The sequence below is a fragment of the Jaculus jaculus genome, chromosome 4, assembly GCF_020740685.1.
Source record: "Jaculus jaculus isolate mJacJac1 chromosome 4, mJacJac1.mat.Y.cur, whole genome shotgun sequence".
NCBI lineage: Eukaryota > Metazoa > Chordata > Mammalia > Rodentia > Dipodidae > Jaculus > Jaculus jaculus.
The window spans coordinates 66,216,908-66,231,562 of record NC_059105.1 but is presented as its reverse complement, the minus strand read 5'-3'; the positions used below and the strand labels follow the sequence as shown (position 1 = coordinate 66,231,562).

General features: G+C 43.6%; 1 protein-coding gene across 6 annotated transcripts in view; it reads left to right on the top strand.

The window, feature by feature from the left end:
* Positions 1–14,655, top strand: part of Rapgef4 (Rap guanine nucleotide exchange factor 4) — a 336,159-nt gene that overhangs the window by 272,673 nt on the left and 48,831 nt on the right. For all 6 annotated transcript variants that reach the window (XM_045147499.1, XM_045147498.1, XM_004660336.2 and 3 more), the window contains 2 exons: positions 3,589–3,677; positions 7,245–7,323. In XM_045147499.1, the coding sequence (XP_045003434.1) occupies positions 3,589–3,677; positions 7,245–7,323 (168 nt within the window). The remainder of the gene's footprint in view (positions 1–3,588; positions 3,678–7,244; positions 7,324–14,655) is intronic.

Below are 14,655 nucleotides of genomic sequence, written 5' to 3'. Positions count from 1 at the left end.
AACCCTGACTCTTCCCAAGCCACTTCTTTTTTTAAGTATCACTGACTGTGGTATTAAGATGTTAGTAAGGCAGTATTTGTTACAATGGAATCATTGTATGGTACCCTCCATTTTAGATGTCTCCGCTCTGGGATTGCATGGGGTTAGGAAGAAGCCAAGAACTTGAAATGACTATTCCTGTTACAGTGACTGCATTGACTTTTTTCCTTCAACCCTTTTCCCATTGCTCACTTTTGCTCCTTCATGGGAAAACTTGCTCTCCCGGCTCCCCCTTCCCCAGTCTGTTTTTTTTGTCCTACATGCAGACTTGGTGTCGGGGAAAAGATTTTTACATCATGTGTTAAAAACAACCTCCTGGCTCATGACATGTAACCAACCTGGGTGTGCTTCCAACTCGAATGGGAAGCTCCTTCATGCAGCTAACTGACAAGAGCCACGCTTTCTGGTCTCAATCAAGTGTTCTTGACCTCACTTAACCAGACAGGAGGTGCCGGGCAGTGAAGTAAAGCCATAACCTGGTGTTTTGGCCACAACTGAAGTCCTAAGGTCACAGATGATTGGATCTGACCTGAAGCTTCCAAGCCCTTGCTCTTCAGTTTCTGAGAAACAAACCCGCCGAGCTGAAAGCTGGGCTGGGCTGGCATCCACAGAGCTGTGCCACTAGAGGGAGTCAGGGAGCCAAAGAAAGATCCTGGGGGATGCCTCGCTGGCCAGGCAGGCTGGGCTCTTCAAGGAGGTGACAGGAAATGTGGTTTGCCACCAGATCTTTATTCTGTGTGACCAGACTTAGCACTAGCTAAGAGAAATCCAAACGAATACAAGAGTGTGCACACATCCTGCCATCAAAATTAAGCTTTTGATAAGGGACCGAATTTCCAGTTGATCTCTTAATCATAGAGCTCTCTTCAGTGTGCATGTCATTAGCAGTGGCTCCCCAAATGCCCTACAAAATAGAAGACCGAACTTCCTCCACTCCCGCACGGTGTTCGTGTTATGAAATGTAATTATACTTTTCTAAAAATAAAAATAAAAATTGCCTTCCAAGCGAGCACAGAAGGTCCTCTTAAAGAGAGGGACTTTGCATGGAGGAGTTCCTATCACTAGATCCGGCCTGCACCCAAGCACCTTGCTGGAGCTGCAGAAAAAAATGTGATTAAGGGTTAGGGGGAAACCTCAGTGGGTAAGAACGGCTACTATAGCAACACAAGGACCTGAGTGTGACCCCCCCCCACCAGCACCCACATAAAAAGCTGGGCGTGACCACGCATGCTGCCTGTAACTCCAGTGCTGAGGTGGAGCCGTGGGGACAGTGACAGAAGGACCTCTGGGGAATCTCTTAGGCAATCAGTCTCACCAGAAAGGAAAAGGGGGGGGGAGCTTCGGGTTCAGGGAGAGACCCTATCGCATGGCAACAAGGCAGAAAAACAAGAGGAAGACCCTGACGTCTTCCCTTGACCTCTGCACGTGAGCTCACGGGGTGTACCCATCTGCACACACATTCCACACACTACACGTGCACACAAAGCAAAAGTGCAGCCACTGTGGTCGTCTAGAACCTGACAGCCAGGCTCACACCAGAAACGTCCCGTTTACTAACTCGGTGACCTTAGACCCGAAGCCTCCCCTTGCTCAGCAGTTTCTCTTCCTGTAGAGTGGAGGTAATAATTAACTAACATGGGGAAACACAGCAAGCTGATGTGGACCTGGGCCATTCACTGCAGCCCATTTCCTGATGCATGTGGCCACAAGCTACTCCCCTGGCTCACTAGAAACTCACATATTTGGACTGGTGGTGCAGATCAGTGGTAGAGCTTGCCTATGGTGCATGAGGCTTTGATTTGATTCCGAGTACAACCAAAAAGAAAAGAAAAGAAAAATCACATATTCCTGAGAGGAACATGGCAGAAGAAGCTGAGCAGAATTCTCCTTTGAAAGGCATTTGTAGATATGCCCTAGAAACACTGCCAACTACCCAATTTACATTGAGGAAGAAGTCACTCTTCTGAAATTAAGGCAGCTTGTCTTTCCTACTACTTGTACTCCTTTCTCCTCTCCTGGGTCCCACAGCCAGGTCTCCTCAGTGACTCAACTCTGTAGCATAGTATCCTTTTGGTCTTATGTACATACTTACAGAAGTTGTAGCTAGCAGCCGCCCTGCAGGTAGGCTGCCTCTGCTGTGTATTAGACTACCAAGGTTGCTCTGCTCAGTGTCTGGTGTCATAAGCAGAAGGTTCTTAGGCTATCATGACTCTTCAGTGCCTCAGGAAGGAGGTAAGACCCACAGATTGCAGACATGAGCGGTGTTCTTGCCATCTCAGCACACTCCTCCCGGGGCTCAAACAGACGAGGGAAGCACATTGGTGAGGAGGCAAGAAGAGCGAGGTTGTCCCCGAGCTGAATTCTAACACTGCTCTTGGAACACAAGAGAATGTTCCTTGTGCTGTTGCTTTTCCTTCCTGTCATTTTGCTTTAAGTAAAATGCCATGAAGCACAGGCAGGTCTGCGCTTTCACAGAGGACCGCCCAGATCACCCTCCTGAAGATTTCATGTATTGTTTGTCACTCTTGACCAACCTTGAAAATAAATCCTCCAAGGGGTTGTGGAGGTGGTGCAGTACCTGAGAGTCTGTCTGTCATGCAAACATCAATACCTGAGTGTGTACCCTAAACACCCACATGAAAGCCAGGTGCTGTAGCAGTCATCTGTTATCCCAGTATGTCCACAGCCACAAATTAGATGGAGATTGATGTTGCCAGAAGCTTGCAGACCAGCTACCCTGGCTAATCCAGGAGTGAACAGTGAGAGACCCCACCTCAAACCCAATAGAAGGCTGGGACTGACATCCAGAGTTGTCCTTGACCTCTGCACTCACTGATCTCTGCACACACGCACACACACGTTTCCCTTGTTGATGGGAGAGCACCCTGGACGGAGCTGCTGAAATAATGAGTAATGGAGTCGCCAAAGAAATTTATACTTTGCATTGAAATAACATATAGATTCTCCATTGTTGGTTTATTTTTTATTCCTGATGTCATCTGGGTTTGTTTGTTCATTGGTGTTTTGAGGTTTTGTTTTCTCTTGTTTTATTAATAGACTTTTTCCAAAGCACATACCAGTGTACAGTTTGGGAAGGACAGGGCATTCCAGAAATAAGCAAGGGAATCCAGTGTGGGCCTGAAAGTGTCTATGAGTAACCCATATATGGACAACCTAATTCGCTGCCGTTTCCCCCAGCAGCTCTCAATCCATGGCCTTTTCATTGCCCTTGGGAGTAAGGCTGGAGTCCATCGGTTTTCCCCACCTGCGGGAGCTGCTCTCCTAGAAATTACTTTACTTCCATGTAGGAGGGGAAAAAAAAAACATTTTCCATAACCACTTCCACTGGTGATTTTTCTCCTGTCTTGTTGTCAGCTCTGGGCAAGACACACAGTCTCCATGACCATGACGAGTCCACTGGCCACAAGTCAAGTCCAAGTAGTCCCATGGAGAGCTCAGTTTAAGAAAAATACATAAGTAGAAAAACATCATCCGTGATCTCCCTACTTTTGAAAAAAAAAACTAATGACCGTTTTGTTTCTTGTTTAGGTATACTGTGATGTCAGGAACACCTGAAAAAATTTTAGAGCATTTTCTAGAAACTATACGTCTTGAGCCATCTTTAAACGAAGCAACAGGTATGCACACTGGATGGTTTTGTGTGTCCATTAATTCCATGCATGGAATTGTATTAGAAAAACAATTCCGGATGCACGCTCAGTGCATGCTGCCAAAGCACCTCCAATGGGCAGAGTACATACAGGGCAGTCCTTCTCCAAGTGTGGCTGTCCTCTGCAGTGACTCAACTTCATTCAGACATGTGAGGAGCAACCTTTCTTGGATTACCACTCGATCCCACCTCCCAAAAGTGAGACTTAACCCCCCAAAGTGGTGCGTGCAGCTTGTGTCTGTCTGCAGTGGGCTCAAGACCCTGGCATACCCATATATGCACACATTCACACACACACAAATAAACAAATCCATATTTGAAAAAATAAATCCTATGCCATTTGCCTATCTCTCAGAATAATGTCATGGTTAATATTTTAAGCACAACGAGCTCAATAGGAGAACTTGTCTCACTAAGATAAATTCAGAGATTTATCTCAAAAACTTAGGGGTAGTTTAAAATCCATTTCTACAACTGATCTTGGCAATATATTCAAGATGGAAATGCCATTTAGTATATACTCCGTACAAATATCTTTCCACTGACCTTACATCTCCTTTCAGTGTTGTATTTTATAAAATGATTGCATGAGTTTTTGTTTGGTTTTAAGCAAAACATGAATTGGTAGCAGGAGTTACTATAAAGGCCGGGACCCCTGGCTCCAAACCTGTTACTTTCCCCTCCCTTAGCATTTGTCGAGTGTCTGGTCAGGCAGACACTAAACTTGGATGCCTTGCATTAGCCAGTGTGTACAAGAGAAAGCCTCTCTCCCTCAGGAAACGTAGGATCTGAAACTTAGGAAGTGAAAGAGTATACAAATGACTTGAATATAAGGCAAGGATGTGGTCAGTGCTTTGGTAACACTGACTGCCCGAGGGAATCCAGGAAAAGTGTTATAGCAAAGAATTTGGCCCTGAAGGAAGGCTAGTGACCAGTAACTAGAGATGGGACCAAGCCTTCCAGATTAAAGGACATCACTAGTAGTGACATAGAAACAGGCAAGGAAGGGCTTTGCTGTACTATTGTATTCAAAACAGAAAAAGAATGGAAGGTAAGCTCTAAGACTTGGGGTTCAGATGTTCAATGGTTTTAAATCTACAACTAGCCCTGGGGGAGCAGCTGGAGAAGTCTGAGCAAGGTGAGTGTGGTACGAGCTTTGCTAGGAAAAGAAAAGGAGAAGGAACACGGAGACTGCAAGCCAGTGCGGCTCGTGGCTGGCACGTGGGACTAGGTAACGTCATTATCTAATGTCCCACGTCATTCTGTGCAGTTTGCTCAGGCATGAGCATTGGAGATACAGTTTATACAATTAGTGTTGTATGTTTCTCTCCATTTTCTGTTTGGAAGGTTTCACAAGGCTCAGCCAGCAAGGTCCGTTATTATTATTTGTTTAATCAAAAGTCCTCAGGGCATCTTGAGTTTTAAGTTGAATTACCCTTGGGTCTTTGAGGCTGTCTGCACATCAAGGGTAGCTCGACAGGGTCATCCTCCCAGTAAAGAAACAGCATCCTGATTGAGAGGGGGAAGGAATAGGATGGAGAGTGGAGTTGTGAAGGGGAAAGGTGGAGAGGGAATTATTATGGCTTATTGTCTATAATTATGAAGTTGTCAATAGTGATTTGGAGAAAAAAAAAGAAAGAAACAACAACCAACTCGGTAAAGAAGCAAATAAAGCTTGCTGTCAGGACTTGCCTGCTTTCCCTTGTCAATCCCTCTCTGCCACCCGCAGACCTCCTCCAGAGTGAGTGCACCGCCCCCCCACTTTTCTGTGCTGGCTGGCTCTGTCTCCTCCAATGCTCCCCAGAGGCCCTTTCTTATCTGCTTTGGCTACCCCCAACCAAGCCTCTGCTTCTACTACCTTCTTTTTCTATAATTCTACCATCTTCTCACCTTTCCTGACTCCATCTGGAGATAGATAAATAATAACTTTAAAACAATGGTACTAAAGATAGACTGAGCAGATGGTTCAGTGCATTGAGTGCTTGCCACACAATTCTCGAATGCCCAAGTTCAGATGCCCAGATGTCATATAAAAGCCATAAGATATGGCAGGAGGGGGCTGGAGAAATGGCTTAGTGCTTAAGGCTTTTGCCTGCAAAGCCAAAGGATCCCGGTTCAATTCTCCAGGACCCACGTAAGCCAGATGCACAAGGGGACACATGCATCTGGAGTTCGTTTACAGTGGCTGGAGGCCCTGGCACGCCCATTCTCTTTCTCTCTCTCAAATAAATAAATGAATAAACATATGGCTGGAGGACCAACCAAAAGTTACCCTCTGACCTCCATGCACAGGTCTACACACACAGACACACGCACACACATCAAATGAATAAATTTTAAAAATAATAAATAAGCCTTTTCGCCAAGATGGCACCGAAAGTGAAGAAGGAAGCTCCTGCCCCTCCCAAAGCTGAAGCCAAAGCAAAGGTTCTGAAAGCCAAGAAGGCCACGCTGAAAGCATCCACAGCCACAAAAAGAAAAAGATCCGCACATCACCCACCTTTTGGCGACCCAAGACACTGCTCGTCCAGAGGCAGCCTAAATACCCCCAAGAGCGCCCCCAGGAGAAACAAGCTTGACCACTATGCCGTCATCAAGTTCCCCTGACTCCTAGTTGGCCATGAAGAAGATACAAGACAACAATGCCCTGGTATTCACTGTGGACGCCAAGGCTAACAAGCACCAGCTCAAACAGGCTGTGAAGAAACTATGACATTGATGTGGCCAAAGTCAACACCCTGATCAGGCCTGATGGAGAGAAGACCTATGTTCGGCTGGCTCCCGATTATGATGCTTTGGATGTTGCCAACAAAAGTGGGATCATCTAAACTGGATCCAGCGGGTTAATTCTAAATACACCTTTTTATCACTATAAAACAAATTAATTCATTAATTAATTAAAAGAAGAGGGTATTGAAAAAGTGGTGTAAAATTAACAAAGAAATGGCATGTGTTAATGCTAGATATGTAATACTGCCTATGTATGACTAATTATACATGTGGGTTTTAAAAAGAAATTCAGGCTGCTGGTGTAGCTCTATAGTAGAACACTTGCCTATAATGAACAAGGGTCCCTCTACTTTCTATCCTCAGCACCTAAAAAAAAGAAATTCCTGTGGCTCAGGTGACTAATGCCATTCATACCAGGCTGTCTCTTTTAAAAATGTAACACTTTGTCGAGCGTGGTGGCACACGCCTTTAATCCCAGCACTCAGGAGGCAGAGGTAGGAGGATCGCTGTGAGTTTGAGGGCACCCTGAGAATACAGAGTGAATTCCAGGTCAGCCTAGAGTGAAACCCCACCTCAAAAAAAAAAAAAAAAGTACCACTTTTATCCATTGTCCTACAAAGTTGAGTTTTGATCTCAAGGTCTGTCAACACCATTATGTACAGATGACGTGTTTCCATGTATAGGAAGAGCATACCCAAACCTCCACAAAAGAAACCTCAGCCAAGGTCAACCGAGTAGCTACTGTCGCCTTCCCAAAGATTTCCATGAAAACCTAATTTTTTTCTTCTTTTCTTACTCCCTGCAGATTCTGTTTTAAATGACTTTGTTATGATGCACTGTGTTTTTATGCCAAATGCCCAGCTTTGCCCTGCCCTGGTGGCCCAATATCCTTTTATTGTGGTTAGTCATTGTTTTGGAGACACCCATTACCTAACGTCAGCCCCTGAAGGTAAGTCATGGCCCAGGCATTGTGATTTCCACTCTCATCAGGTTCTAGGTTCCCTTTATAGACATCTGCCTTGTCACATTTAGGTTTTTTTCACTTATTACATGAGTGAAGTAGAAACTTCAGTATATTACTCCATCCATTTTCTGGTGCTGTAACAAAATGACTGAGACTGGGTAATTTATAAAGAAAGGAAATTGATTTAGCTCATCATTCTGGAGGGTGAAAATCTTAAAGTCAGGCAGCTGAGACAGGGCATAGAGGTGCATGCCCTTCATCCCAGCACTTGGGAGACAGAGGTAGGAGGATCGCCATGTGTTCAAGGCTACTTTAAGAATACATAGTGAATTCTAGGTCAGCCTGAGCTAGAGTGAGACCCTACCTCAAAAAACAAACAAACAAAAAAAAAAGGGCTGGAGAGATGGCTTAACGGTTAAGCGCTTGCCTGTGAAGCCTAAGGACCCCGGTTCAAGGCTCGGTTCCCCAGGTCCCACGTTAGCCAGATGCACAAGGGGGCGCACGCGTCTGGAGTTCGTTTGCAGAGGCTGGAAGCCCTGGTGCGCCCATTCTCTCTCTCTCCCTCTCTCTGTCTTTCTCTCTGTGTCTGTTGCTCTCAAATAAATAAATAAAAATTTAAAAAAAAAAAATCAGGCAGCTGTATGTGCCAAGGGCCTTAAGCTATCATTACGTGGCAGAAAAGTAGAAGGGTGAGCAGGCCTCACTTTATAACAACCAGTTCTCACAGCAATTAACCCGTCCCGAGAGAGTGAAAACTCACTCCCAAGAGAATTAGCCCAGTTCTACAGTCACAGCGACCTTGATCCAGTCATGAAGACAGCGCCTCCATGACTAATTCACTTCCTAAAGACTCCACCATCTCTCAACATCCTTCCACTGAAAGTTATATTTCAACATGAGTTTCACAGGAGATGAGCCATATTCCAACCCTACACTCCCAAAAATTGAGGCTAGCAAGAAATATGCATGCCTAGGAGGCAGGCTAGGGAAGGATAAAGAGAAGGATCTGGGAATACTATTAGGGATAGTTTCCTAACCTTAAAGAAAGGGCTATGTGCCTCCGACAGGCTTCCTGGTAGGAAGAACTTTGGTCTGCTTATAGAATTCTTCCTCTAAGCCATGGTGACAATCAGACTGCTAATCTGATGAGATAAACATGTTACCCCCCTCCCCACCCAAGGTAACTTCTTTCACGTTCATCCTGTGCTACCTAGTCCATCCTCCCCTGCAGATACTGACATTCCTTCCTTTGTTAGTTTTTTTTTTTTTAGAGAGAGAGAATGAGAATTGGTGCACCAGGTCCTTAGCCACTGCAATCAAACTCCAGATGCTTGCACCACCTAGTGGGCATGTGCGACCTTGCGCTTGCCACACATTTATGTGTCTAGCTTAAATGGGATCTGGAGAGTTGAACATGGGTCCTTAGACTTCACAGGCAAGCACCTTAACTGCTAAGCCATCTCTCCAGCCCTTGTTAGTTTTTATTTTTTTTAATTATTATTAACACATTGTCTTAAAACAAAGATCCAAACCTTGAAATTCTCAGACCTGTTCCTTTAGACAGCCTAGCAACCAAATTCATCTTACAGCAGCTTTTCAATCATGTTCTCTACCAATTGAGGTAGCCTACCTGGCCCAGAACAAGCATTCAAAAAATGTAAGTTGTGAAATGAATACTACAAATGAGTTTCACCTAAACATTGACAGCTAGGTGAAAGTACATTTTCCAAGTCTGCTTTATTTTTAAAGTGACAAAATTTTGACCCCAAAATACTTTGATCTTTTCAGCAATTAAATATATTGAAGAAGATTGTCTCTCTCCATGTTTCTTTTTTTGAGCCACCCAGTCAAAGCTGGAATGTTTTCCTCTTTTCAAAATTATAATTGCCCTACCTGACTTATTTTCTTGCTCACCATAATTCTCTTCGAAGTGAGCAGGATGTGTGAGGCTGGGAGATTTGAGTTGAATGTGTTACTCAGAGGGAGCTGCACGGGTGAGATTTGGGTGTTTATTTGCCTGGAAACTATATTTCTAAGTAATGACAGCTTAATGAGACTTACATATATTATATATTCTTTCTGGCTCTTCTTCAAGTTTTCTGAAGTAAAATTAACACGTTCAGGCTCTCACTCTGCTCTCTTCACTCCATACACAGTGATCATTATGAGACCTTTGAGATTCGATGGAAGGAACAATTACAACCATGGACGAATTGAATTTATTTTCTTCAGTGGTTAGCACGGCATACCCCTAAGGCAAACAAAACCAGAAGATAGCAAGAGTCAAATGGTATCATCTTTACAATTTCAAGCCCCAGCACGAGACTTGGGTTGTTTCCCTTCGGTTTTTAGTTGCTCCCCTTCAATAGGTGACTGAGATGCACATTCACCTAGAGAATTTAAGGCTGTCACCAACAGACTAGGGAAGGGTTCTTCTACCTGAAGCCAGTCCTGTGGGGGGAATCAGAGCTTTGGGCTCTAAACTAGCCCAGTCAGTCCTGCCCAGTCTGTGCCCATCTAGAAGCCATTAGGCTAAAAGTGCCACTGCAAAGAGCTGAATACTGAGTTTTATTTAACTTTCATCGATTTAAGCACATATAGCCACATGAGGCTAGTGGCTACCACAGTAGACAACAAAAAATGTACTCCTTATGTTTTTGGAACAGGAGCTGCAGAGAAGTGTGGCTGTTCTGTAATTGTCAGGGAGATGTCCCAGGAGGGAGATGTCCCAGGAAGCCAGGACTCACCCTGCTGTACCTTAGCAAAAGGATGCGGGGCTCTGTCCTCAAGGTCACACGTATGTAAGTGCTTGCATGGTACACCAAGGACTCCTTTTTTCAGCCCTCTTTCCCCCTCAAACCTTCAAAGGGTTGCTGGCAAGAGGGAACTAGAGACCTTACTATTGGGACAGATTGACTCCAACCCCTCTTGGCCCTTCCCTGATTCCCTGGGAAGAAGGATCTACTTGACCTGGTAGTCAACTGGACATCTTGGGCAAGTGAAGGCAAAGTCCTTCCCTGCACAGGGTTTCAGGGGCAACATGCCCGGACACTGAGCAGACAAGCGTATGATAAGCAGGCCCAAACAACAGGTATGCATGCCCTGCCTAGCAACAGCCCACGAGCAACAGAGATGGTAGATGTGAACGTGGACATGCACAGGGGCAGTACAACCCTTACCCCGTTCCATTAGTCAGTTGCTTGGTGGAGTGGGGAGTGTTTCCAAAGTACTTGACATCCCTGGATTTTCAATGCAGCCCCATGAAGTCAGTATTTTTTTAAATGCCCTTTTTATTTTTTTTCCAAATCAATAAACTGGGATAATGAAAAAACTTACGATTTGCTCAAAGAAAGGCAATTACTAGTACAGAAAAGAGTTGAGCCCTGAACCAGTTGACACCTATTTCTGTGCTTAATCTGCATCGTATGTCTCTTCCACCTCTGCTGTGAGCATGGGGGGAAGGTGGTCGAACTCAGCTGAACGTGAATATATCTGACTTTTTATGTGCTAATGAGAGAGGCTCTATTCACTGGATACATTCTGGACAGAATTTGCCCTGATGAATACAAGTGCTTTATAATGAATGTTAAGAACCAGATTTCTTTAATTTCTAGACTCTTCATCTCCAACTTTTTAAACCTTTTCAAATTCTGTGTTCAGAGTTCAGTTCAATTTTCCTTTAGTCTTAAGAACAAAATTAAAACTGCCTATATATAATCCTATCAGCTCTCAGGTGTAACTATGGCTAGCATTTTAGGATGTATTATTGTCACCTATCTTATGCATATAGGTTATATTTTTAAAAATATTTTTGTTTATTTTTATTTATTTATTTGAGAGCAACAGAGAGAGAAAGAGGCAGAGAGAGACAGAGACACTCACAGAGAGAAAGAGAGAGAGAATGGGTATGCCAGGACCTCCAGCCACTGCCAAGAAACTCCAAATGCATGCTCCACCTTGTGCCTTTGGCTCATGTGGGTCCTGGGGAATCGAGCCTCAAACTGGGGTCCTTAGGCTTCACAGGCAAATGCTTAACTGCCAAGCCATCTCTTCAGCCCATAGGTTATACTTTTAAATGTGAGAATGATATTATTTACTAACAGTATTTTGTGAATGTCTTTCTTTGCCATTAAATATTTTTTTCTAGACTGTTTTTCTAAATATAATGATGTAATCCTCAAAACATTTTTCTTGTAAAAAATTTCAATTGCCACCAAAAAAAGAACAAAATTCACCTGGCATTTCACCACTGTTAATAATTTTATTTTAAAAAAAATACCAGAACAAATTTTAGAATGCTTTACTTTGGGTGGTTTCTTCAAAATCTTTGTCTTCATTTTTTGCTTTCTGACTGAACTCTACCATCATCTTGCCTATACATGGAACTCAGTGACATGTAGTTTACTGTCCATTCAGGAAGTGACCACCACAAGTTATTTATTTGTTTGAGAGTGAGATAGACAGAGAGTGAGTGTGAGTACATCAGGGCTTCCTGTCACTACCAGCAACCTCCAGATGCAGGCACAACTTCTGCATCTGGCTTTACATGGGTGCTGGGGACTCAAACTCAGGCTGTCAGACTTTATAAGCCAGCGCCTTTGACTTCTTAACCGTCTCTCCAGCCCCGTATTTTGAATTTTAATAGCTGTCTCCTTGATTCTGAGTGATGTCACATCATTTATATCTCCCACACCCATGCCCCAAACATGAGACCAAAAGAAATGGTATGTTATTTATTTCATTTGACAATATAGGACAAACTTAGGCAACAGGAACAAGTAAATACCTTATACTCTGCACATACTGGCAGACATTTGGAAGAAGCCCTGTTACATTAGAGTAATTGTGGCTTGAAGTCTACATTGTGGTCAACTCCCCAAAATGAAGGCCATCTTTGGAGGTCAGTCTGGTCATGCATAATGGATTGATGTCCTTGCTAATAATTCTGTCTCAACTTGTAGGCCCCATATAGACTGAGCCAGATGAATTTAAAAAGAGGCTGCCTGGATTTCTGCGGTGGGGGTGGGGGACCCTTTGCAGTGTTTAAGACAGACCACAGGAAGCCTGCAACTCCAATTGCCAAAACCAATCATCTGACAATCATATGGGAAATGAACTCAGAGATAAACCTGAAATGAGTAGCCAGTCACAAAAAAAAGTGAGGGGAACTTGTAGTGACATCATCAGCATTTGGACCAGTTCTGAAATTTATCCTGCCAATAGGTTTTTTTTTTTTTTCTTATTGTAGTGAATATGAGTCTTTGTTATGTAGGACAGTTTCATACTGAAGTTAAAAGGACCCTAAGTGATAAATGGTTTATATTTAAATGTATAGAAATTTAAATACAGCAGTAATTTTGGTTGAATATTTTCTATTAGCATACTAATTTTCTTTGGCTGAGTATCAGCACAAATTTTATGCTTTTGACATGAAAGTAATTTATTTCATTTCCTGAATTAAAAAGAAGAAATGGAATATGAATTTGGCACTAAGTTCTAGCTAAAACTGCCTTTATGTATTTTGACTCTATACAGAAACAAACTAACAGCTTCCCTTTCTGAGGAGACAGGGTCTCCATCATTGATAGCTCTGTGATTGACCTGGTGATAATTGTCTTTAAAAGTTGGCTTGGGTTCTCAAAGAGGAATACATATCAAACTTTGTTTTTCCTGGGTTGGAGAGATTGCTCAGTGGTTAAAGCCACTTGCTTGCAGAGTCTGGTGGCCTGGGTTCAATTTCTCAGTGCTCGTGTAAAGCCAGATGCACAAAGTAGTACATGCGTCTGGAATTTGTTTGCAGTGGCAGGAGGCCCTGGCATGCCCATGCTCATATCCCACCCCCTCTTGCTGAACTGTTTTTAAAAATCTGTTTTTCCTGAATCGTTCACATTCTTTGGATGAAGCTGACTTTTAGGTATATTCCTGAGATTGCCAAAACAACAATCTTCAACTAAATTTGGTTGAAGCCAAATTTTACCTTTATAGCCCCATTTAATTCTAAAAGGTGCTTGTCTGTATATCACCATGAGAACAATTTCCCTCTGCAGACATGCAATTTGAGTGTCTTCAGAAAGGAAATTGTGATTTGATGATATGAACTTGATGTCTTCCTTGGGGAAAAAAAAAATCTTGGTAGATAAACTCCAAATTATTTCATATATACTTTCTCACAGAAACACTGTAAATTGTGAACTCTTAAGCCAATGTCTTACAATAAGGGAAGTGAGCTTAAGCAGCCAACTAATGTGCTCTAAATTACATGGCTAATATTAGAAGAAAATCTGAACCCAGGCAGTGTTGCATCAGGTCAGGTCCTAACTGCTCAGCTGTAACTAATTAGAAGCCTCTAGTTTGAGACTTAAAAGGAGAGTACAATGAGCTAGGGACTTCTAAAACCACAGCTAATTCTGAACATTGGCAGGGCAAAAAAAAATCTGAGTAAAAAAATGAAATACATAAAGAAATCAGTGGTGATAAAGACGCCTCTGGGATCTTGAGTTAATAGCTGTGTATAAACATAAGAGCCAACACTGTTGGTCTGAATCGTGTCCCAGAGTTGAACTCAGAAATACCGAATGTTGCAAAATTTAAAACCTGCCAACTGGAAATACTGTCAGAGGTGGGTCGGGAAAGAAGTCTCACAGCTGAGGTTTACCTGGTAATTCACGTATGGCCGGTAGAGCTCCTCATGTGCCCACTGCATCTTTAATTTATTTTTTTTGTTCATTTTTTATTTATTTATTTGAGAGCGACAGACATAGAGAGAAAGACAGATGGAGGGAGAGAGAGAGAATGGGCGCACCAGGGCTTCCAGCCTCTGCAAACGAACTCCAGACGCGTGCGCCCCCTTGTGCATCTGGCTAACGTGGGACCTGGGGAACCGAGCCTCGAACCAGGGTCCTTAGGCTTCACAGGCAAGCGCTTAACCGCTAAGCCATCTCTCCAGCCCCCCCACTGCATCTTTACCTATGATACTGCGAAGCCCACTGAGAAGGAAAACAAGGCCCTAAGCAGACAATGGACTTACCAACAAGAACCTAGGGAGTCTAGTTGCAGAACTTGCATTCCAGACCTTGAATTTGCCTTCAGAAGAAGGACAGCCCTAGTGGCCAGTGGTCAGGGCGTAGGAACGCTCCCCAAAGGCAGAAAGCAAAGAGGGCCCAGGTTATAGAGGGAGATTCAGAAGTTCTGAAGTTCAGTGGGTAGGAAAACCCTGAGGCTCAGTTTCATACACCCTGCCCCATAGGGACTG